Source organism: Schistocerca serialis, chromosome 7, assembly GCF_023864345.2.
Source record: "Schistocerca serialis cubense isolate TAMUIC-IGC-003099 chromosome 7, iqSchSeri2.2, whole genome shotgun sequence".
Lineage (NCBI taxonomy): Eukaryota > Metazoa > Arthropoda > Insecta > Orthoptera > Acrididae > Schistocerca > Schistocerca serialis.
Window position 1 is genome coordinate 119,243,274 of NC_064644.1, and position 24,504 is coordinate 119,267,777.

The window sequence follows — 24,504 nt, forward strand, 5'->3', positions numbered from 1 at the left end:
TTGCAGAAGTTATTCTTTCAGCCACAGAATGTTCAATACCCCATACCTCTCCTGTGCCCAAGTGCCCCCAAGTTCCTTGGTGGAACGCGGCGTGTCGTGATGCAGTACACGATCAGAGGCGTGATCTTTGTGTTTCCCACCACCATACTATGTTGGCCAACTGTATCTGCTATAAGCAATTACGTGTGTGATGCTGTTGCATCGTACGTGATAGCAAAAAGGCAAGCTGGGACTTCCTTACCAGCTCCTTTAATATCTTCACTCCCTCATCAGTTGTTTAGAGCCGAATCCAACAGTCCAACTATTCCCTGATCTCTGGGCTAACCATTACACTGGATACCTTAGTGGACCCAGTCGCAATCTCTAACTCATTGGGTCGACACTCTGCTGAGATATCGAGCTCTTCTAATTACCCACCAGCCTTTCTCCCAAAGAAACAGGTAGTGGAAGGGCGGCCTCTTGCTTTTTCTTCTCCAAATTGCGAAAACTATAATGCCATTCTTTCTATGCGGGAATTGAGACGTAAACTGTTAGCCTCTCGCTCTTCTGCTCCGGGACCAAATGGTATCCATGTCCAAATATTGCTGCATCTATCATACCCTAGTCTGTGCTACCTCCTTCGCCTTTGTAACCGACTTCGGGTCGCCAGTTTTTTTCCCAGAAGATGGCGGGAAGCTATCATCATTCCTGTTCCAAAACCTGGAAAGGACAAACATCTCCCCTCCAGCTATCGCCAAACGAGTATTGTTTGTAAGGTTTTGGAGCGTATGGTAAATAGCTGTTTAGGCTGGTGGCTGGAGTCCCGAAACCTTTCAACCACTGCCCAATGCAGTTCCTGAAAGCATTGTTCCACAGTTAACCATCTTGTTGCTCTCTCCACCTATATCATGAACAACTTTCTCCGGAAACACCAAATGGTAGCAACATTTTTTGATCTGGAGAATTTATGACAGAACACACATTTAAGGTGCAGGTGAACACTGCTCTATCCCTCACCTTCTCCTAAGAAAACTGCATGCCCTAGGGCTACGTGCTAAGTGTTGTACTGTCTGCCATTGCTATAAATCCAATTATGGATTGTCTCCTTCCCGATGTCTTGGGCTCCCTCTTTGTCGACGATTTTGTGATCTATTACAGATCTCAACGGACCAGCCTTCTTGAACGATGTCTTCAAGGATGTCTCCATTGCCTTTACTTATGGAGCATCGAAACCGGCTTCTGATTTTCTCACAGTAAGACCGTCTGTGTTTTATCCACCTTCTCTACATATAGGCCCTGTTGCCCTTCTGTTTGAAGATGTCGCCAAGTTCTTGGGACTGATGTTTGACAGAAAACTGTGCTGGTCTTCCCATGTTTCTTGTCTTTCGGCTCGCTGTCTGCAATCCCTCAACACCCTTTGTGTTTTGAGTGGTACCACCTGGGGAGCCTAGAGAGTGGTCCTCCTCCGCTTACATCACGCCATAGTGCACTCAAAATTGGACTATGGGAGCATAGTTTACTCCTCTGCACAACCGTCTATTCTTCGGTGTCTAGACTCTTGTCTGCCACTGTGGATAGCGTTTAGCAGTTGGAGCTTTTTACACCAGCCACATGGAAAGCCTTTACGCTGAGACTGCTGAACCTCTGCTGTCCAATCGGCGAGCTGTCCTCCTGTGTTTTTACACTAGTCATGTCTTCCATGCCTGTTCATCTGACCCATGCCCCTTCTTTTTTGATGCTTCCTTGTATTTATGGTGTGCAGGCCGCCCTTCCTCTCGACTACTGCCGGGAGTCCGATTCTGTCAACTGCTACATTCCCCTTCCTTCCAGTTTCCTAAAACTTCCTTTACAATTGAGGTTATGACGCTATCTTGGCTTCATCCCCGGACCTGCCTTCTCCGTGACCTTTGTCAGCTTCCCAAGGATAGTACGCCCCCTATAGTCTATCATCGGACATTTGGTGCTCTATGTGCACAAATGGAGGATGCCACATTTATTTACACTGATGGCTCCAAGACCACCTTTGGCGTCGGAAGTGCCTATATTGTTATCAACACCACTATTAGATTTCGGCTTCCTGACAAGTGTTCATTTCGTACTGCGGAACTTTATGCTGTTCTCCAGGCTGTCCGACACATCTGTTGCCATCAGCAGATACAGTATATTATATGCTCGGATTCGCTCAACTCTCTTCTCAACCTCCAAGCTCCTTATGCCGTCCACTCTCTGGTCCACCGGATTCAGGACTGCCTTCACATGCTGCACTTGGGGGGCATCTCTATGGCATTCCTTTAGATCCCAGGGCATGTTGGTATCCGCAGAAACGAGGCAGCCAATACAGCGGCAAAGGCTGCTGTCTCACTTCCGCAGCCCAGTGTTTGCATGGTTCCCTTTGCCGATCTACAGAGTGTATTATGTCATTATGTTGCTCTTTTATAGCACACACATTGATCTGCACTCCCCGATAATAAATTACGGGAAATAAAACCTCTTCCCTGTACTTGGTCCTCTTTCTTCCCATCCTCATCATCATGAGGAGGTAATTTTAACTAGATTCTGGATTGGGCACTGTTCTTTTAGCAACTTTTACTTCAGTGCCCCTGTTTTAGTCTGCTACACATCCATTCACAGCTGTTGCCTGATACATCTTCCCGTTTAGCAGATGACGCGCACTCAGGCAATTGCATCCTTGAGTTTATCAGTGTTAGTGAGATGACATTGGTCATTTGAAGCTCTTTTCGGGGAAAACAATCCCCCTTTCAATAGTAATTTTCTAAGATTTTCTCCCGTTTTTAGTTTCCCTCCTTCTGGAGTTTCGCTCCCATTGCTGCTGCTTTAAACTGCTGCTTTAAATTTCGGTTTTGTACCCTTCACTGAGCCACAGAATGGGCGCTTATGACTGTAGCACTTTTGCGCCCGAAAACCATAAAAAAAACATCACCTCAGTAGCCTCGGCGCTGGTTTTGGATAGGACCATTTTGCCATGCTCGGTATATTTTAACAACGGTGACAGGTGAACGGTTTACAAGCTTAGTAGTTTCGGAAATACTTCCACCCTTGGCCCAAAAACCAATGATCGTGCTCTTTTGGATGTCAGATAAATCACTCCCTTTGCACATTGCGTCAATGACCGCATTGTTGTCTGAATCTCTCTGACTTGCCTTATATTCCCTCCACTGCTAGTGCTGCCACCTGCTATCTCTGAGCAGTTGTTGCACACTGATGTTGAACATAGGCTGTGGTTACATTAATGGGACTGGACTGCCTATATTTGTTGTGGGTCACATTCTCTCAGAATTTTGTGAATGACATGATATTCGTCATCAGTTGTACTGTTTATTACAATTTCCATGACTGAAACTTCAACCTTAGATTATTTTGGAGTGGCTAAAGGTGCTGAAAATACAGTAGTTTCCACCATAAGTGAAATGAATAAAAATTATGTAAGCCTTTGTGGCTCTTTCAGCATTTGTCATATACATCTTCAGAATGTAACAGTGTTAGTTGCTAGTATGTGCAGTAAGCATGAAAGTAGTTTCAGGAGTTAAAAGATCGAAATTGCAGACATGGAAATTGTAATGAATAGTACAGTTGGATATGCATGCATTCGAAAAAGTCTGTAATGTGTTGACAGATGATACTATTACAGATTGTAACAGTGGAGCATTGTCAATCACTAATTCAGTGCTGAACAAAAACAACCACCAGTGAGCATCAGTGCCACCCAGAATTACCTGTTCAGTACAGGGATATAAAAGTTATACCTTACAAGGCAGAGAGATTTTCTTCTGTAGGAACACCACTGTTGGTTGCTTGAAATGTGGAAAAAGGCCTTGTAGATTTGAGTTCTGCTACATGTTACTATACTTCAGTGGCAGGGTACCAATGTATCATGAAGAATATGTGATGCATCCCATTTGTCAGAAAGTAGCATAGATACTCAATCTGAGGAATATTTACATTGGAAAACATGGCAACCATGGTATGTCTGTCATAGTTTTTCATTGGGGAGTGATACAGAAATTTACTGTTGGATCACAACACCCATTTGTTTTTTTACAGAACTTTGTAACTGAAATATACTTTAAGGGGAACAGTGTTTTGCTCCTGACTCCCAACTTACTGAATTATTTTAGGGACACTTCGTGGGCATGAGTGTGCACTTGCAATACCCCACTACCACAAACTTATTGAGTACATTTGGAAAGCCGTCAAGCAGGAGCTACATGTTTTGGATCCAGCTATGACTAATTTTTTTGAGTTATGAGTAGTTTTGAGGGATCATGAATCTTAATGACGCAGAAGTGATTTTATGTGTATCATGTAATCCAAGCTGTGACACAATAGGGTTTGCTACGCATAAGGTATGTAATTTTGTGATGCACTAGTGCACTGGCTCAGTAGGGTCTTAGGATTTTTTTTATATGTAGCTTGAGTTCAAACTAATTTGATAGGTATTGTGCTCATTATCGTTATCTATTAATGTAGTATATGAAATTTCCTACATGTCTAAAATTTTAATTTCAAAGTGCTACTTCTCTTTCAGAGAAATCCCGAAATTAGCCACATGTTGAATAATCCTGATTTGCTTCGCCAGACAATGGAGTTAGCGAGAAATCCATCCATGCTTCAGGAACTAATGCGAAATCATGACCGTGCTATATCTAATCTTGAATCAATCCCAGGTAATTTTTGTGGTTAAGTTACTTGGAAATAATTTATGAAAGAAAGTGTTGTGAAAAATGATCAACCTCATAAGTAGTTGAAAAACTTCTCTGCAATTTGAACCAGTTATATTTTATGAAATTCTATTTTGTAATGACATTGTTTTGCTTGAAATTAATCTCACTAGTCATAGATTACCCTCCTGTATGGAAAACAAACTTCACAAAGTCTTGACATAGACAAGCATAGCTTGAGATATTCTGACAGTGTGCACCATATAGCTTTCGTTATCAGTTCAACTTTGTCACCCCCTCCTATTTTTTTTCTTTTTTTAAAGAAATTCCTATTACTGTCCTGTCATATTTTCATAATCTTTTTTATGCTGTCATCACTTATGGACATGGGTCGACTTTATAACTTTGTTCATATTTGATTCTACCAACTTAATTTTGGTACAAATTAAAAGTGTGATTTGGTGACTAAGTGCCTAACTATCCAAAGATTGAGTTCAGTTATCAGTCAGTCCCAGTCGTTTCTTCCACCCCTGTCAGTGATTTGTATCTCTGAAGAATGCAAAGTGTCACCATGGTTAGAAGTTCCCCTATAACTGTGTAAGTTATGTCAAAATCAGGAAGGCAAGGACTTGCCACTTCCAGTAGAACATTTCACCTTGGTGTTCAGACAAATCTTTGGGTTGATGACAGATTTATTTACAAAATGTGGATGAATCAAGTATGACTTTGAGATTTCGTGAAATGCCCAATATGCTTCCTAAATTATAAACAAAGGTATTGAGTTGGTGCATAACTTCATAGCGCTTTCCCGTAAGTTTCGTAAATACAGAAAACACACACACACACACACATAACAGAGACTTTAGTCATAAATAATATATTTTCCTTCACTATATACTATAGTCTGCCAAGCTGGGGTAACTTTTCGATTTTGTGACTGTAAAAATCTTGTGGTTTTAAGGCAAGGAACTTGTCGAGCCATGTTTGGGGTGCATTTTCACCCAGAAAGGAAATTCTTTGAAGGTTGTTCTATAGAGAGTGGTGAAGGTGAAAATCTGATGGCACAAGATCAGGTGAATACGATGGGTGCGGAATGACTTCCCAACCCAGTTTCGTCAGTTTAGCAGAATGTGGACAGGCATTATCGATGAGTAGCATCACTTCATGCTGTCTTTCTGCTTGTTGTTCTTGGATTGCATCTGTAAGATGTCTCAGTTGTTGACAGAAAATGTCAGCAGTGATGGTTACACCTCAGGGAAGCAATTAATAGTATGCCACACCATTGCAGTTCCACCAGATGCATAACATTTTCTTTTGTGGATGCACACAGGTCTTTGTATGGGGCTCAACCATTCCTTTCGATTCATTATGTTAGCATAAAGACACCATTTCTTGACACCAGTAATGATACAGGATAGGAATGGCCTGTGTTGTTCACAAGCCAATTGATGACAAGTAAGCAGAGATGTGAATATGGGTACCCACTGATTTTAGCTTAGAATATGTTAGATTCATACACCCAATTTTTGAACTTTACCTATTGCATTAAATGTTGCATGATGATGGAATGGGGAAAAGTTCATCACATTGGCCAGTTATCAAGTACACAGATGTGGATCATTATGGATTAATGTGTATAAATGATCTCCATCAAACCCGAAAGGCCTACCTGAATGTAGAGTCACTGATGTTAGAACAATCGTTGTTGAAACTAGAAAACTATTTTCTTGCTGTGATCTTTCCAATAGTGTTATTCCCATACACATTGCAAATCTTTCTGGCTGCCTCCACTGCTGTCACCCCTCAGTTGATTTCAAACAGAAGAATATCTCAGATATGTTCAGATTTCTCCACTTGGCGCTTTTATATTCTAGTATCCACAGTTCCACCCACTATTTCCAAATGATAATATGTGGACTCGGTTAGCAACAGTGAACTACAAATAAAAAATGAAAACCAATAAATAAACCCATAGCAACCGAAATAACAACATGCAAAACAAAAATGCTATGAACTTAAGCACCAACATAATATTTTTTAATGTGCTGTTGTGTGCTTGGCTATTTTCTTCTTTCCCATTGTTTTCATTTTTTTAAGTGATAAGAAAATGAAACTTTCCTGTTTACTTACTTTATTTTTCATTCTCTTCATAGATCTGGTTTTACAGCAGATTTTTAAGTTATACCATGTTTTTAGTTCAAATCGTGAACTATTGAGTGTGAATGGGATGTTGACTGACTTTATATCTTACATTAATTAAAAATTTTTCCATATTAGTTTGTAACAATTTTAGCAGATGTACTGAAACTCTCACTGTCTAACAGTCCATATGGGAAAAAAATTACAGTGTTTGTGAACACATCTTTAGTTTTGAACAGCTATGTGATTCACAGCCAACGGGAGACAAGCAGGTCTTCACAGTAGTTTCTTGGAGTCTTGATACAGCATTGTGCGTGAAATCATCAGCATTAAGATAAAACATAATGCTTTGTTACACAAATTAAATTTTTTATTGAAAATAACTAAATTCCTTTTCTTTTCTAGGTGGTTATAATGCCCTGCAGCGGATGTATCGTGACATTCAAGAGCCAATGTTGACTGCAGCAACAGAGCAATTTGTTCGAAATCCATATTCAACAACAGGCAGTAGCAGTAACAATAGTGGTGCGTTCTTAATGGTTTATTTAGCCTTTTAATATTTGTTTTATTCCTTTCCAGTCAACTCCAGTTTCTGCCACGAATTAACTTTGAGTAGAAATTTACTTTCAGTTGTTTGGTAGACTATTGATAAGTTTATGTATTTGCACTTCTTTTTAATAGCAAATTAGAAAACTAAACAACATAAGCTACTTGTAATGGTAGTGATAACACTGGAAACGATTGCATGTTTTAGGCATCTTACAGAAACAGAGGCATAAGTTGCAAGCATATAGTGATGCAGCTTACAAAAGCTGCAATTACTGAAATTATATTGACAAAAAATATTGTAAGAGGTTGCAGGATTTTTGATGGAGATCACTCTCTTTCTCAACTTACTAATAATAAAATTATAAGTAGGCAAGCAAAGGTGTCAATGCTGACTAGTTTCTGCACAGAGACATCTGCACTAGGACTGACACCTCGATGAATTGCAAGAGTGCAGAGTGGAACTCACATACTATGTGATCAAAAATATCTGGACACTAGGCTGAAAATGACTTAAAAGTTTGTGGTGCCCTCCATCGGTAACGCTGGAATTCAGTATGGTGTTGGCCCATCCTTAGCCTTGATGACACCTTCCACTCTCGCAGGTATACGCTCAGTCAGGTGCTGGAAGGTTTCTTGGGGAATGGGAGCCCATTCTTCACGGAGTGCTGCACTTAGGAGAGGTATCGATGCCGGTCAGTGAGGGCTGGCACGTTGGCGTTCCAAAACATCCCAAAAGTGTTCTGCAGGATTCAGGTCGGGACTCAGTGCAGACCTATCCATTATAGGAATGTTATTGGCGTGTAACTACTTCGCCACAGGCTGTACATTATGAACAGGTGCTCGATTGTGTTGAAAGATGCAGTCGCCATCTCTGAATTGCTCTTCAACAGTGGGAAGCAAGAAGGTGCTTAAAACATCAATGTAGGCCTGTGCTGTGATAGTGCCACACAAAACAAGAAGGGGTGCAAGTTCCCTCCATGAAAAACATGACCACACCATAACACCACCGCTTCCGAATTTTACTGTTCGCACTACACACGCTGGCAGATGACGTTCACCGGACATTCGCCGTACCCACACTCTTGCCATTGGATCGCCATATTGTGTACACCAAGCAAGGCGTGGTTTGGCATTTACTGGCATGATGTGTGGCTTATCAGCAGTCGCTTGATCATGAAATTAAAGTTTTCTCACCTCCCGCCTAACTGTCATAGTACTTGCAGTGGATCCTGATGCAGTTTGGAATTCCTGTGCGATGGTCTGGATAGATGCCTGCCTATTACACATTACGACCCTCTTCAACTGTCGGTGGTCTCTGTCTGTGAACAGTCGAGGTCGGCCTGTACACTTTTGTGCTGTTTGTGTCCCTTCGTGTTTCCACTTCACTATCACATCGGAAACAGTGGACCAAGGGATGTTTAGGAGTGTGGAAATCTTGCGTATAGATGTATGACACAAGTGACACCCAATCACCTGACCATGTTCGAAGTCTGTGAGTTCTGCAGAGTGCCCCATTCTGCTTTCTCACGATTTCTAATGACTAATGAGGTCACAGATATAGAGTAGCTGTCAGTAGGTGACAGCACGCTGCAACTAATATGAAAAACATATGTTTTTGGGGGTGTCCAGATGCTTTTGATCACATAGTGTATTTCACATATAAAAATAGTTAGTTCCTTGGTTGAGGTGAAAGGAAAAAGAATACACACCAAAAATTAAAAGTGAAAAATGTAATTATTGAAAGCCTAGCTGGGGAGGTACTTGAAGCCTTTGGTTAGGAAATGAATGCAACAGTGTTTTTTTTTTGTAAAGTATATGCTACTTACAAAACTATGGTGATACATTACTATCGTGTATTCTTAAGACAGCACAATGGTGAAAACTTCTGGAAACTTCATCAGGAACTAATCATAATTAATTGAGTGCTTGGTTGATACCCTCTCTTGCGTCACATTGTCTAATGAGATGGACCGTGGTGTCAGACACTGTGATGTCATGATGTATACTGATTCAGGTCCACTGGTTAGGTAGACTCTCTGGTCCATTTAAAACTGAAGTATCAGAGCAGCATGTGTTCTGAACTGGAATGGTGGACCCATGGACAACCCAGCTGTAGTCCTGGACTATGTCGTCCATTATACATGGATATAGAACTTCTGTCATTACACCAGGCAGTGATAGTATGACTGGCACAGTGTGACAATACTGGAACAATCTTATAAAGATGTTACAATAGAATAATCAGAGAGTTGAGTGTGAAAGAGCTAGACGCCATCAGACCTACTAATCGACTGCCTCTAAGCTAGCTGATTGGGGTATTTATGTTGAACTGAGGAGAGCCTTTGTTGTGAGGTGTCATTCGTAATGACTTAATCAGTCCAGTTTATTACATGTGCTCGGCACTCACTGGGTGCTACATTAATTAGTTTGTTCCAGTATCGTAACTGCTCTGTCAGGTCCTTGATAGGTGGTGGTGTGTCCTGTCCAGTGCATCTTACTTAGCGTTATGAAGCAGCAAAGGCAGTTTGGTGTGCACTTCCTTACACTTTTTCACGGAGCTTGCCCTCACTCACACACTCGAGTGTTGCTGTTGCACACTTGGTGACCAATTAGCCGTGTCAAAATTTTCACACTTTGTGGTTGGTTTGTGTTTATATATCCCTGCAGTGAAGCAGTGCTGGGCTGTGGGGACTTAGTATGGGAAGAGAAGAGTAAAAATTTTCAATCTCTGTAAATAATAAAACTTAGAAAAATTGAGGACTGACTTTGTCAGGCAGTGAGTGGGAGATAAGCCACACAGACAGTACAGCAGTGCAATAGACCAAGTCTACAGATCCAGATGACAGATGTGTAAGGCATAGATGGCAAGGAAATGCTGATAATTCAACGATGTGACTGCATGATCACCTCAGTGTACAAGCCACTGAATGCTCACTTGTGCAACTCTGACAGGGTTAGTCAGCTATGTCATGGGAGACTTAACTGCCACATCATCCAACGTGTCCCCTTAGAAGATGATAATAATAGAGTAATCTTCTGACCTCTCAGGTTATCTCAGTATGATTAATTAATGGTGTATTTTTAGATGTACAGCCAAATTGTTGATTCCATTTTATGCACAATATTCTGATGACTGACCCAGTCATCTTCAGTTGGGAATCAAACTCAGCTATAAATGGCAGTGCACCATGAATAATACTTCAATGTAGTAACACATGCAGTCCCTCCACTAAAAGTTTAATTTTGACAGAATGTAACTGGAAGAAATTCCAAATCCTACTGTGTAGTGCAGTGGCTGAAATAACCTTGACACCAAAGTTGTTGGGCAAATTTTTTGAAGCGGTGAAAGGAAGGTCAAGGCAGCCTATGCTAAGTGGAAACAGTGTAGTTACATCAAGGCTCTTGCACAAGGAATGAAACACTAATGAAATGATAGGAATATATAGTTACTTGAAGACAACCACCTTCTCTGAGAATACAATTACTGTTTCTCAGAAATTAATCAATTCGGTACTAACTGTGAAAAATGTTGGCTAAAGACAGTTCAAGGCTAGATATGGGATCAATGAGCCAAATAGCATTGAAACTCCTAGCACACCAGCCAGCTATTGAAAACAACAGATGCTATCAGAAGCACTCCAAATTAAATTCAAAAAATTACTAGGAGCAAAGAAGAAACTAGCATTGCCTCACTCCTCTTCAGCACACAGGTAAAAAGGTAACAGCCAAAAGCAAAGTGAGGAAGGCTTCAGGTTTGGATGATATCCTAGCAAAAGAAATTGATCATTTGTAGATGAAAACAAATGCCACTAAAATTATGCGACAATTGTGTTGTAATCAACTAACCCCTTACGTCCGGATGGAAGCTAAGATTGTTACTTTTCTAAAACTGGAAAAGCTGTGTAATAATCCTTGTAGCAACTGTGATATATCTCTTCCCCCTCCAAATCTGTAAGAACTGTGAGAGAACCATATGCTTCATCTTTTAGATGAAACAGAACCCTTGTGGCATACATAAACATGTCTGCTAGTCATGATACAGTTATTCTCAGACATTGGGTTCAAAAGATATACCTTATTATGTACCATAATATACCTTATTATGTACCCACATGGAATGTTTCCCTCTATTATATTCATATCATTATTATGTAACTGGATAGATAAAAAAATCTATCACCAAGTGTCAGCAGGAGAACATACACATGAAAGGTGGTTACACTTACGCAATATTTTGGAGCCAGTGGCTCCTTACGGTAGAAGGGTTGAAGGGAAAAGAAGAGGAGTGAAGGAAAAGGACTGGAGAGGTTTAGGAAAAGGAGTAGATTTCGGAAAAGTCAGCTCGAACCGCGGGTCAGGGGAGACTTACCTGACAGGATGAGAAGGAAAGACTTGCATAAGTATAACCTTCTTTTATGTGTCTGTTCTCCTGCTGCCCCTTGGTGAGTAGATTTTTTATCCATCCAGTTACATTATATTGTCAAAAATTGATTATTTTCGTTGTTGTAAAAGATATACCTTCTAACAAAAGACTACACATTGACCTTGGCTACCAGTCACTATCGAAAAACTTCATGTTTGTTGTAGAATTCCAGAATGAAAGAAGCAAGTATTGGGGACAGAAAAATAATCTACCTCAGGACAGTGTGCTGGCCCAAAACTTTGTAAATATTTGTCGATAACAAAGCACTACAGATTGACATTTATAAATATTTGTCAATAACCAAGTAGTACTGGTTCATTCTAAAGGCTCCATATAAGCTGATGACTGACCTGTAGCTATTCAGGGCATTGTGTTAGGTTTCAATATCCATGCCAGCGGGCATTGCAATGGAGCAGATGAGCTGGCTTGGGTAGCATGGTGGAATAGTGTGAAAACCTGTCACGGAACGGTGCACAGGTCACGTAGTGTGTGCAGACCCGCTGACAGAAGTGTTTACTTGCAGGTGGCAGTAAGCTAAGTGGACCAGTGTTTATGCTGAGTTCAACCTCCGTAGAGCTCTCCTTGTACTTTGTGCTGAGTGCTCAGTTGTCAGCCACCCGTGCCAGCTGCATACTTATTTTATTCATGTGCACATCTCCATATATTTTCATGCTCTCTCATTCCCTTGATTGACACACATGGTGAGGTTCCTTCTCCCTGATTTCTGCTCCCCAGTTATTATCGAGCCACCATCGGCATGTGAGGTATCTGCTTTGGCAGTGTAGAGTAACGGTGTTGTCACACCTGTGCAGATCCTAAAGAGGAGGTTAAAGCAAGACTAACAGAAGCCCCAGAGAGGCTCAAAAATACTTTTGTGACCAGCTTAAGCCTAACTGTACAAACATCCCAGTTTTCCCTTTCCATCTCCACAGTAGGCATGCAGACAAAGGGCTCCAGGTTACTTAAAGAGGTATGCTATTGGAGCATAGTCCGTGCCTCAGATACCTCCGTGTTACCCCAGACAACATTCTGGTGCACAACTAGCACTGTGCCTGCACAAAACTGAAGGTTAATGACAGAAACAGTGTAGTTAATGAAATTGTGTCTCAAGATGTAATGCTAAACCACAAGTGGTAAGTATTGTTACTGGCAATTTGCTGTTCTGCTGGTAAATGTATATATCTGATACAACTATGCTTGCACTCTGAAAGTTGATGTTTGCACTGAAATAAACGTGCAGGCTCATCATTGGTTGGAATTTATTCACTGGCAATTCAGTGGGAGGCAATTGTCTACAGAGGGAAAGCTGAAGTCCTCCATGTCCAAACAATATCCACCATATGCCAGTTTTAATGAGCTACGTCACAGGATAGAGGATACAGCTGCAGAACTAGTAAAGTCATCCAGATTTGTGAAGTCAGATAGAGGAACTTGGCTGTAGTGTGGTTTTCCGGCATTCTCAGCTTCCCAGTGCTCTCCCAGTTTGGCAAAGAATGAGAAGTACACAAAATTTTTCAGCTGTGAGTGGACAAATTTAGCACGGCAGAAGTCCTTCTCCGAATTTGCCAATGATGGGCCATAAGTGAGGGTCATTTGAACATATACATTTATTTTATCTCAGTATGCTAATGAAGATGAAGATGATTTGAAGTGAAAATATGTGTAGAAAGATCACTTTAAAAATCAAATGAACAGATGACGCAAATCTTGATTACCTACACTTTTGCCACTAGCTTGAACTTATTAATGTATCAGCAAGTATTTGCTGGTATATGGATGTTGACTTTTGTGGACGCAGCGTCTTTTGTGGACGCAGCGTCTTTTGTGGACGCAGCGTCTTTTGTGGACGCAGCGTCTTTTGTGGACGCAGCGTCTTTTGTGGACGCAGCGTCTTTTGTGGACGCAGCGTCTTTTGTGGACGCAGCGTCTTTTGTGGACGCAGCGTCTTTTGTGGACGCAGCGTCTTTTGTGGACGCAGCGTCTTTTGTGGACGCAGCGTCTTTTGTGGACGCAGCGTCTTTTGTGGACGCAGCGTCTTTTGTGGACGCAGCGTCTTTTGTGGACGCAGCGTCTTTTGTGGACGCAGCGTCTTTTGTGGACGCAGCGTCTTTTGTGGACGCAGCGTCTTTTGTGGACGCAGCGTCTTTTGTGGACGCAGCGTCTTTTGTGGACGCAGCGTCTTTTGTGGACGCAGCGTCTTTTGTGGACGCAGCGTCTTTTGTGGACGCAGCGTCTTTTGTGGACGCAGCGTCTTTTGTGGACGCAGCGTCTTTTGTGGACGCAGCGTCTTTTGTGGACGCAGCGTCTTTTGTGGACGCAGCGTCTTTTGTGGACGCAGCGTCTTTTGTGGACGCAGCGTCTTTTGTGGACGCAGCGTCTTTTGTGGACGCAGCGTCTTTTGTGGACGCAGCGTCTTTTGTGGACGCAGCGTCTTTTGTGGACGCAGCGTCTTTTGTGGACGCAGCGTCTTTTGTGGACGCAGCGTCTTTTGTGGACGCAGCGTCTTTTGTGGACGCAGCGTCTTTTGTGGACGCAGCGTCTTTTGTGGACGCAGCGTCTTTTGTGGACGCAGCGTCTTTTGTGGACGCAGCGTCTTTTGTGGACGCAGCGTCTTTTGTGGACGCAGCGTCTTTTGTGGACGCAGCGTCTTTTGTGGACGCAGCGTCTTTTGTGGACGCAGCGTCTTTTGTGGACGCAGCGTCTTTTGTGGACGCAGCGTCTTTTGTGGACGCAGCGTCTTTTGTGGACGCAGCGTCTTTTGTGGACGCAGCGTCTTTTGTGGACGCAGCGTCTTTTGTGGACGCAGCGTCTTTTGTGGACGCAGCGTCTTTTGTGGACGCAGCGTCTTTTGTGGACGCAGCGTCTTTTGTGGACGCAGCGTCTTTTGTGGACGCAGCGTCTTTTGTGGACGCAGCGTCTTTTGTGGACGCAGCGTCTTTTGTGGACGCAGCGTCTTTTGTGGACGCAGCGTCTTTTGTGGACGCAGCGTCTTTTGTGGACGCAGCGTCTTTTGTGGACGCAGCGTCTTTTGTGGACGCAGCGTCTTTTGTGGACGCAGCGTCTTTTGTGGACGCAGCGTCTTTTGTGGACGCAGCGTCTTTTGTGGACGCAGCGTCTTTTGTGGACGCAGCGTCTTTTGTGGACGCAGCGTCTTTTGTGGACGCAGCGTCTTTTGTGGACGCAGCGTCTTTTGTGGACGCAGCGTCTTTTGTGGACGCAGCGTCTTTTGTGGACGCAGCGTCTTTTGTGGACGCAGCGTCTTTTGTGGACGCAGCGTCTTTTGTGGACGCAGCGTCTTTTGTGGACGCAGCGTCTTTTGTGGACGCAGCGTCTTTTGTGGACGCAGCGTCTTTTGTGGACGCAGCGTCTTTTGTGGACGCAGCGTCTTTTGTGGACGCAGCGTCTTTTGTGGACGCAGCGTCTTTTGTGGACGCAGCGTCTTTTGTGGACGCAGCGTCTTTTGTGGACGCAGCGTCTTTTGTGGACGCAGCGTCTTTTGTGGACGCAGCGTCTTTTGTGGACGCAGCGTCTTTTGTGGACGCAGCGTCTTTTGTGGACGCAGCGTCTTTTGTGGACGCAGCGTCTTTTGTGGACGCAGCGTCTTTTGTGGACGCAGCGTCTTTTGTGGACGCAGCGTCTTTTGTGGACGCAGCGTCTTTTGTGGACGCAGCGTCTTTTGTGGACGCAGCGTCTTTTGTGGACGCAGCGTCTTTTGTGGACGCAGCGTCTTTTGTGGACGCAGCGTCTTTCGTGGACGCAGCGTCTTTCGTGGACGCAGCGTCTTCTGTGGACGCAGCGTCTTTTGTGGACTATAATTATTTTTTATATGGTTCTGTGGATGTGTAAAAAAAGTATCAGATTTTTCAGTATCAAACGGATGCTACCTCGTTACCCACTCATGTTTTGCTTGGTCCCTATTGTCCTGAGGTGTGAGTGACCTGCTTTTCTTTTCAGCCTTCCCTGACCTATCATTCTCTCCTCAGGGAGAAAGGATCTACTAGTTTTGAAAGCTAGGATAGTGTTATCACTTTTATGTTTGTACATGTCTTTTGACGCTACTGAATATTTTGTCTCCTGAAGGTAAAACATGGACAGCAATTCTGTCTCATAATTTGTTAGTTTTCATGATTGAATTTTCATTTGGTACAAAAATTTATAATACAGTTAGTGAAGCAAGAGTATGTAGAGCAGTAACAGTAAACAACACCAAAATAAATTTTATTTGCGTGGCAAATACCATTTGCCAAGATGTGCATTATGATATCAGTTTCTTATCTTCTTTTAACTTATTAATATTTTTCTGCTCATTTCATCTCCTGTGAAAGGGGTAGTACCTACTTGGAGTAACTTTTCATTTACATTTTGAGCATTGTATAACATTAAACTCTATATTAGTATGATGTTGAATACCAGTATATGGGTATCATGCTGTATTTTGTGGCCATATGAAGTCGTTATCAGGAAAAGCAAACTGGAGTTCTACGGATGGGAGCGCGGAATGTCAGATCCCTTAATCGGGCAGGTAGGTTAGAAAATTTAGAAAGGGAAATGGGTAGGTTACAGTTAGATATAGTGGGAATTGGTGAAGTTCGGTGGCAGGAGGAACAAGACTTCTGATGAGGTGAATACAGGGTTATAAATACAAAATCAAATAGGGATAATGCAGGAGTTAGTTTAACAATGAATAAAAAAATAGGAATGTGAATAAGCTACTATGAACAGCGTAATGAATGCATTATTGTAAAAGTTTATATGCCAACTAGCTCCGCAGATGATGAAGAGATTGAAGAAATGTATGATGCGATAAAAGAAATTATTCAGTAGGTGAATATGGAATGGGGGTAAGGAATGAAAGAGGAAGCCACCTGGTAGAATTTTACACAGAGCTTAACCTAATCATAACTAGCACTTGTTTAAGACGCACGAAAGAAGGTTGTCTACGTGGAAGAGCCCTGGAGACACTGCAAGGTTTCAGATAATTGTATAATGGTAAGACAGAAATTGAGGAACCAGGTTTTAAATTGTAAGACATTTTCAGGAGCAGATGTGGATTCTGGCCGCAATCTGTTGGTTATGTATCAATATTAGAGAAGGAAACTTGATACTCACCATATAGTGGAGATGCTGAGTCACGATAGATACAACAAAAAGATTCACACAATTATAGCTTTCGGCCATTAAGGCCTTCATCAGCAATACACACATGCGCGCGCACGCGGGCGCGCTCACACACAAACACAACTTACACACACACACACACACACACACACACACACACACACTTGCAGTCTTAGACAACTGAAACCACACTGTGAGCAGCAGCACCAGTGCATGATGGGAGTGACGACTGGGTGGGGGTAAGGAGGAGGCTGGAGAGGGGAGGGGGAGGGATAATATGGTGGGGATGGCAGACAGTGAAGTTCTGTAGTCTAGAAGGAGGGCAGGAGAGAAGGTGGGGGAGGAGGGGGGGGGGGGTAAGTAGCGGAAAGGAGAGAAATGAAAAGGAAATTAAGACTGGGTTTGGCCGTGAAATGATGGCTGTGTAGTGCTGGAATGGGACCAGGGAGGGGGCTGGATGGCTGAGGACAGTGACTAATGAAGGTTGAGGCCAGGAGGGTTATGAGAACATAGGATGTATTGCAGGTGAAAGTTCACACCCGTGCAATTCAGAAAAGCTGGTGTTGGTGGGACGGATCCATATGGCATAGGCTGTGAAGCAGTCATTGAGATGAGGGATATCGTGTTTGGCACCATGTTCAGCAACAGGGTGGCCAACTTGTTTTTTGGCCAGTTTGTCAGTGGCCATTCATCCGGACAGATAGCTTGTTGGTTCTCATGCCTACATAGAATGCAGCACAGTGGTTGCAGCTCAGCTTGTAAATAACATGACTGGTTTCACAGGTAGCCCTGCTTTTGATGGGATATGTGATGTTAGAGACCAGACTGGAGTAGGTGGTGGTAGGAGGATGTATGGGACAGGTTTTACATATAGGTCTATTACAGCCACGCGGTAATGGATTGGGAGCAGGGGTTGTGTGAGGATGGACGAGTATATTGTGTAGGTTTGGTGGACGGCGGAGTACCTCCGGACCCGCAGGGGGTAAGAATAGGCCCAAGGTATTCCTATCTGCCGTAAGAGGTGACTAAAAGGAGTCTCACATGTTCTGGCCTTTATGTGATGGTCTCCTGTAGGGTTTGACCTCCATTCTTCAAAATTTTTCCGAAGAGCGAGCCAATTAGGGAAGGGCGCCTTACATGGTGCATTGTGTCAATCGTACCTTGAGATCTGTAGCCCACTTTCTCATTGTCGCATTGCAGTCCCGCTCATTCGCCATCTCTTGGGTGAGGACACCTTCCTGGGTGTGTTTTCCATCATGCACTATGCAGTGTTGCTTTCTGCGCTGACAATGACCATGGACTTGATTCCACCTGATATCCAGCACGGTAGCCAGTCTGTTGTGGTGGGGCTGCCATGTACCCTGTTGGTTGTAGCCCCCTGAGAACACAGGGATCGCTATGCTGATGCCTGCACCACTAACTCCCCACATCTGCCAAGGAGTAGATGCCTGTCACCCTGGGTCATCGGGACTTCTGGCAATGGCCATCCTGCAAGATGGTCTTTGCTGTGGCTGGGTGGTGCCCGGGGGGAAGGCCCTGGTCAGAGTGGGTGGCATCAAGGTGGATGACGCGCGATGAAGCATACCACGTCATCACTTGCTGGTGATGAAACACCAGCAGTCTCTGAGCGTACTAAGTCACAGTGCAATGCAGGATTTTACAGCGTGAAAGGAAAATCATGGAATACAAGACCCTGGACTGTCTGACCTACACTGAGGCTAAGAGGAAATTTGAGTGTCTGCATCCTGTGGCTATGACCTCCTCTTACCCTGCCGCTACGAGAACAGTTGTAGCCCCATCCGTTCCGTGAGTTCCGGTCGGCTCTCTGAGCCGGTAGATTACACCTGCCCCTTTGATGGCCGTGGGCACTTCCCTCCCTGTTGCTCCCACACCACCTACCTCGGGAGCACTGCCTCCCCCCCCCCCCCCCCCCAACCCCCACCCTCCCCCAACCATTGGGGACTTAAGTCCCCACTTCTCAGCCGGAGAAGTGCAAGTCTTCTTCGGCACCTATCGTTAGGAAGGGGTCCCTTGGGTCACTCCCTTCCCAGTTTTCTGCTATTGGGAAAGATACTCCCACTAGTGGCTGAAGTGCCCAAAAGTAGCTGGTCGTAGGGCTTCATGATCATAGTCAGTCCTGGAGACAGAATCAGCCAAGCCCTCCCAGCCAGAGAAACCCAAGGAGCAGCGAGAGAAAGCCAAAAAGAAGACCCCCAAGACCAAGGGGCTAATGATGGCACCCACACGACTATTATCTACAAGCTTTCCTTCTGAGGATGAGGTGGAGATTCTGGCGTCCGCTGAGGACCTAGATTTCGCCAGACCCCCAGACACCATGGATACGACTGCTCAGGAAATAAATCGGTGGCAGCAGGTGACCCTGAGGCGTAAACTGCCTCATTGAATTTCCATGCCTTCCTAGCCTTCCGATCACATCATCCTCCAGTGGAATTGCGGTGGTTTATTCCAAGGAATCCTCAGAACCTTAGGCCCCCTACAAAACCTTTCACCTGACTCCATCAACCTTCTGACCCCACCGACACCTCGCACCCCTACCTTCTACCTTCTTCCTAAAATTCACAAACCCAATCATCCCGGCCGCCCCATTGTAGCTGGTTACCAAGCCCCCACAGAACGTATCTCTGCCTACGTAGATCAACACCTTCAACCCATTACATTCAGTCTCCCATCCTTCATCAAAGACACCAACCACTTTCTCGAACGCCTGGAATCCTTACCCAATCCGTTACCCCCAGAAACCATCCTTGTAACCATTGATGCCACTTCCTTATACACAAATATCCCGCACATGCGGGGCCTCGCTGCGATGGAGCACATCCTTTCACGCCGATCACCTGCCACCGTACATAAAACCTCTTTCCTCATTACCTTAGCCAGCTTCATCCTGACCCACAACTTCTTCACTTTTGAAGGCCAGACATACCAACAATTAAAGGGAACAGCCATGGGTACCAGGATGGCCCCTTCGTACGCCAACCTATTCATGGGTCACTTAGAGGAAGCCTTCTTGGTTACCCAGGCCTGCCAACCCAAAGTTTGGTACAGATTTATTGATGACATCTTCATGATCTGGACTCACAGTGAAGAAGAACTCCAGAATTTCCTCTACAACCTCAACTCCTTTGGTTCCATCAGATTCACCTGGTCCTACTCCAAACCCCATGCCACTTTCCTTGATGTTGACCTCCACCTGTCCAATGGGCAGCTTCACACGTCCGTCCACATCAAACCCACCAACAAGCAACAGTATCTCCATTACGACAGCTGCCACCCATTCCACATCAAACGGTCCCTTCCCTACAGCCTAGGTCTTTGTGGCAAACGAATCTGCTCCAGTCCGGAATCCCTGAAGCATTACATCAACAACCTGACAACAGCTTTCGCATCCCGCAACTACCCTCCCGACCTGGTACAGAAGCAAATAACCAGAGCCACTTCCTCATCCTCTCAAACCCAGAACCTCCCACAGAAGAACCACAAAAATGCCCCACTTGTGACAGGATACTTTCCGGGACTGGATCAGACTCTGAATGTGGCTCTCCAGCAGGGATACGACTTCCTCAAATCCTGCCCTGAAATGAGATCCACCCTTCATGAAATCCTCCCCACTCCACCAAGAGTGTCTTTCCGCCGTCCACCTAACCTTCGTAACCTCTTAGTTCATCCCTATGAAATCCCCAAACCACCTTCCCTACCCTCTGGCTCCTACCCTTGTAACCGCCCCCGGTGTAAAACCTGTCCCATGCACCCTCCCACCACCACCACCACCACCACCACCACCACCTACTCCAGTCCTGTAACCCGGAGGGTGTACACGATCAAAGGCAGAGCCACGTGTGAAAGCACCCACGTGATCTACCAACTGACCTGCCTACACTGTGACGCATTCTATGTGGGAATGACCAGCAACAAACTGTCCATTCGCATGAATGGACACTGGCAGACAGTGTTTGTTGGTAATGAGGATCACCCTGTGGCTAAACATGCCTTGGTGCACGGCCAGCACATCTTGGCACAGTGTTACACCGTCCGGGTTATCTGGATACTTCCCACTAACACCAACCTATCCGAACTCCGGAGATGGGAACTTGCTCTTCAATATATCCTCTCTTCCCGTTATCCACCAGGCCTCAATCTCCGCTAATTTCAAGTTGCCGCCACTCATACCTCACCTGTCATTCAACAACATCTTTGCCCCTGCACTTCTGCCTCGACTGACATCTCTGCCCAAACTCTTTGTCTTTAAATATGTCTGCTTGTGTCTGTATATGTGTGGATGGATATGTGTGTGTGTGCGAGTGTATACCCGTCCTTTTTTCCCCCTAAGGTAAGTCTTTCCGCTCCCGGGATTGGAATGACTCCTTACCCTCTCCCTTAAAACCCACATCCTTTCGTCTTTCCCTCTCCTTCCTTCTTTCCTGATGAGGCAACAGTTTGTTGCGAAAGCTAGAATTTTGTGTGTATGTTTGTGTTTATTTGTGTGTCTGTCGACCTGCCAGCACTTTCATTTGGTAAGTCACATCATCTTTGTTTTTAGATATATTTTTCCTACGTGGAATGTTTCCCTCCATTATATATATATATATATATATATATATATATATATATATATATATATATATATATATATATATATATATATATATAAAAAACAAAGATGATGTGACTTACCAAATGAAAATGCTGGCAGGTCGACAGACACACAAACATACACACAAAATTCAAGCTTTCGCAACAAACTGTTGCCTCATCAGGAAAGAAGGAAGGAGAGGGAAAGACGAAAGGATGTGGGTTTTAAGGGAGAGGGGAAGGAGTCATTCCAATCCCGGGAGTGGAAAGACTTACCTTAGGGGGTAAAAAGGACGGGTATACACTCGCGCGCGCACACACACACATATCCATCCACACATATACAGACACAAGCAGACATATTAAAGACAAAGAGTTTGGGCATATATATATATATATATATATATATATATATATATATATATATATATATATATATATATATATATATAAAAATTTAATCGTAGAGAGTATTTCACTGCAATGGTTTCTTTTAACTGTCGATTTTCTCGACAACGGCTGAGAAGTCCATCTTGGTGCTTTGCCACATTACACCTCTGGCCATGAGCTTTTATTATGCGCAGTATGAATCGAATCTGAATTTCACAATTGGCGGCCTCCCCTTGTTAGAAGACAAGTTAAGGAAAGACAAACTTATGTTTATAGCATTTGTCAACTTAGAGAAAGCTTTTGACAATATTGACTGGAATACTCTCATTGAAAGTCTGAAGGCAGCAGGGATAAAATACAGGGAGCAAAAGGCTATTTACAACTTTTACAGGAACCAGTTAGCAGTAATGAGAGTCTAGGAGCATGAAAGGGAAACAGTGCTAAGAAGGGAATGAGACAGGGTATAGCCTGTCCCCGATGTTATTCAATTTGTAGATTGAGCAAGAAGTAAAGGAAACCAAAGAAATTTTGTAGTAGGAATTAAAGTTCAGGGAGAAGAAATAAAATCTTTGAGGTTTGCTGGTGACATCAAAAGCAAAACATGGACAATGGAATGTAGTCGAATTAAATCAGGTGATGCTGAGGGAATTAGATTAGGACACAAAATATTAAAGCAGTAGATTAAAGTAGTAGATGAGTTTTACTATTTGGACAGCAAAATAATTTATGATGGCTGAAGGAGAAAGGATACAAAATGTGGACTGCCAATGGCAAGAAAAATGTTTCTGAAGAAGAGAAATTTGTTAACATCAAATATAGATTTAAGTGGGATGAAGTCTTTTCTGAAGGTATTGGTCTGGAGTGTAGCCATGTATGGAAGTGAAACACAATCAATAAACAGTTTAGACAATAAGGGAATAAAAGCTTTAGAAATGTTGTGCTACAGGAGAATGCTGATCAGATAGGTAGAGCATGTAACTAATCTGGTCCAGACTGTGTACCAATTAGGCTCCTTTCGGAGTATGCTGATGCACTAGCTCCATACTTAATAATCATATTCACCTATTTGCTTGAGGAAAGATCTGTACCCAAAGACTGGGAAGTAGGAGTAACCCACTAAATTACAGGCCCTTATTGTTAATGTCGATATGCAGCAGGACTTTGGATCATATGTTGTGTTCAAACATTATGAATTACCTTGAAGAAAACTGTCTATTGATACACAGTCAACATGGGTTTAGAAAACATCTTTCCTTTGAAACACAACTAGCTCTTTATTCACATGAAGTATTGAGTGCTATTGGCAAGGGATTTCAGATCGATTTCGTATTTTTGGATTTCCAGAAAGCTTTTGACACTGTACTACACAAGCGGCTTGTAGTGAAATTGCGTGCGTATGGAATATTGTCTCAGTTATGCGACTGGATTTGTGATTTCTTGTCTGAGAGGTCACAGTTCATAGTAATTGATGAAATGTCATTGAGTAAAACAGAAGTGATTTCTGGTGTTCCACAAGGCAGTGTTATAGGCCCTTTGCTGTTCCTTATCTATATAAATGATTTGGGATACAATCTGAGCAGCCATCTTAGGTTGTTTGTAGATTACTCTGTCGTTTACTGACTAATAAAGTCATCAGAAGATCAAAACAAATTTCAAAACGGTTTAGAAAAGATATCTGAATGGAGCAAAAATTGGCATCTGACCCTAAATAACGAAAAGTGTGAGGTAATCCACATGAGTGCTAAAAGGAATTCGCTAAACTTCGGTTACATGATAAATCAGTGTAATCTAAAAGCCGTAAATTCAACTAAATACCTGGGTATTACCATTATGAACAACTTAAATAGGAAGGAACTCACAGAAAATGCTGCGTGGAAGGCTAACGAAAGACTGCTTTTTATTGGCAGGACACTTGGAAAATGTAACAGATCTACTAAGGAGACTGCCTACACTACACTTGTCCGTCCTCTTTTTAGAATGCTGCTGGGGGGTGTGGGATCTTTACCAGATAGGACTGACAGAGCACATCGAAAAAGTTCAAAGAAGGGCAGAACTTTTTGTATTATCGCGAAATATGGGAGAGAGTGTCACAGAAATGGTACAGGATTTGGGCTGGACATCATTGAAAGAAAGGCGTTTTTCATTGCGACGGAATCTTCTCACGAAATTCCAATCACCAACTTTGTCCTTCGAATGTGAAAATATCTTATTGACACTGATCTACGTAGGGAGAAATAATCACCATGATAAAATAAGGGAAATCAGAGCTCGTACGGAAATATATAGGCATTTGTTCTTTCCGCCTGCTATACGAGATTGGAATAATAGAGAATTGTGAAGGTGGCTCGATGAACCCTCTGCCAGGCACTTAAATGTCATTTGCAGAGTATCCACGTAGATGTAGATGTAATAAGGAGCACTGCATAGAATTGGGGAGAAAAGAAACTGGTGGCACAATCTGACTACAAGAAGGGATTGGTTGGGTGGCCACATTCTGAGACATCAGAGGATCACCAATTTAGTATTGGAGTGAATTGTGGGGTTAAAATTCACAGAGGAAGTCCAAGAGATGAATACACTAAGAAGATTCAGATGGATGTAGGTTGCAGCAGTTACTGGGAGATGAAGAGGCTTGCA

General features: G+C 43.4%; 1 protein-coding gene across 1 annotated transcript in view; it reads left to right on the forward strand.

The window, feature by feature from the left end:
* The window catches only part of LOC126412844 (ubiquilin-1), a 99,471-nt gene that overhangs the window by 14,798 nt on the left and 60,169 nt on the right, over nt 1-24,504 (forward strand). Inside the window, exons 4-5 of the mRNA XM_050082689.1 lie at nt 4,526-4,664; nt 7,203-7,322. Coding sequence (XP_049938646.1) covers nt 4,526-4,664; nt 7,203-7,322 — 259 coding nt within the window. The remainder of the gene's footprint in view (nt 1-4,525; nt 4,665-7,202; nt 7,323-24,504) is intronic.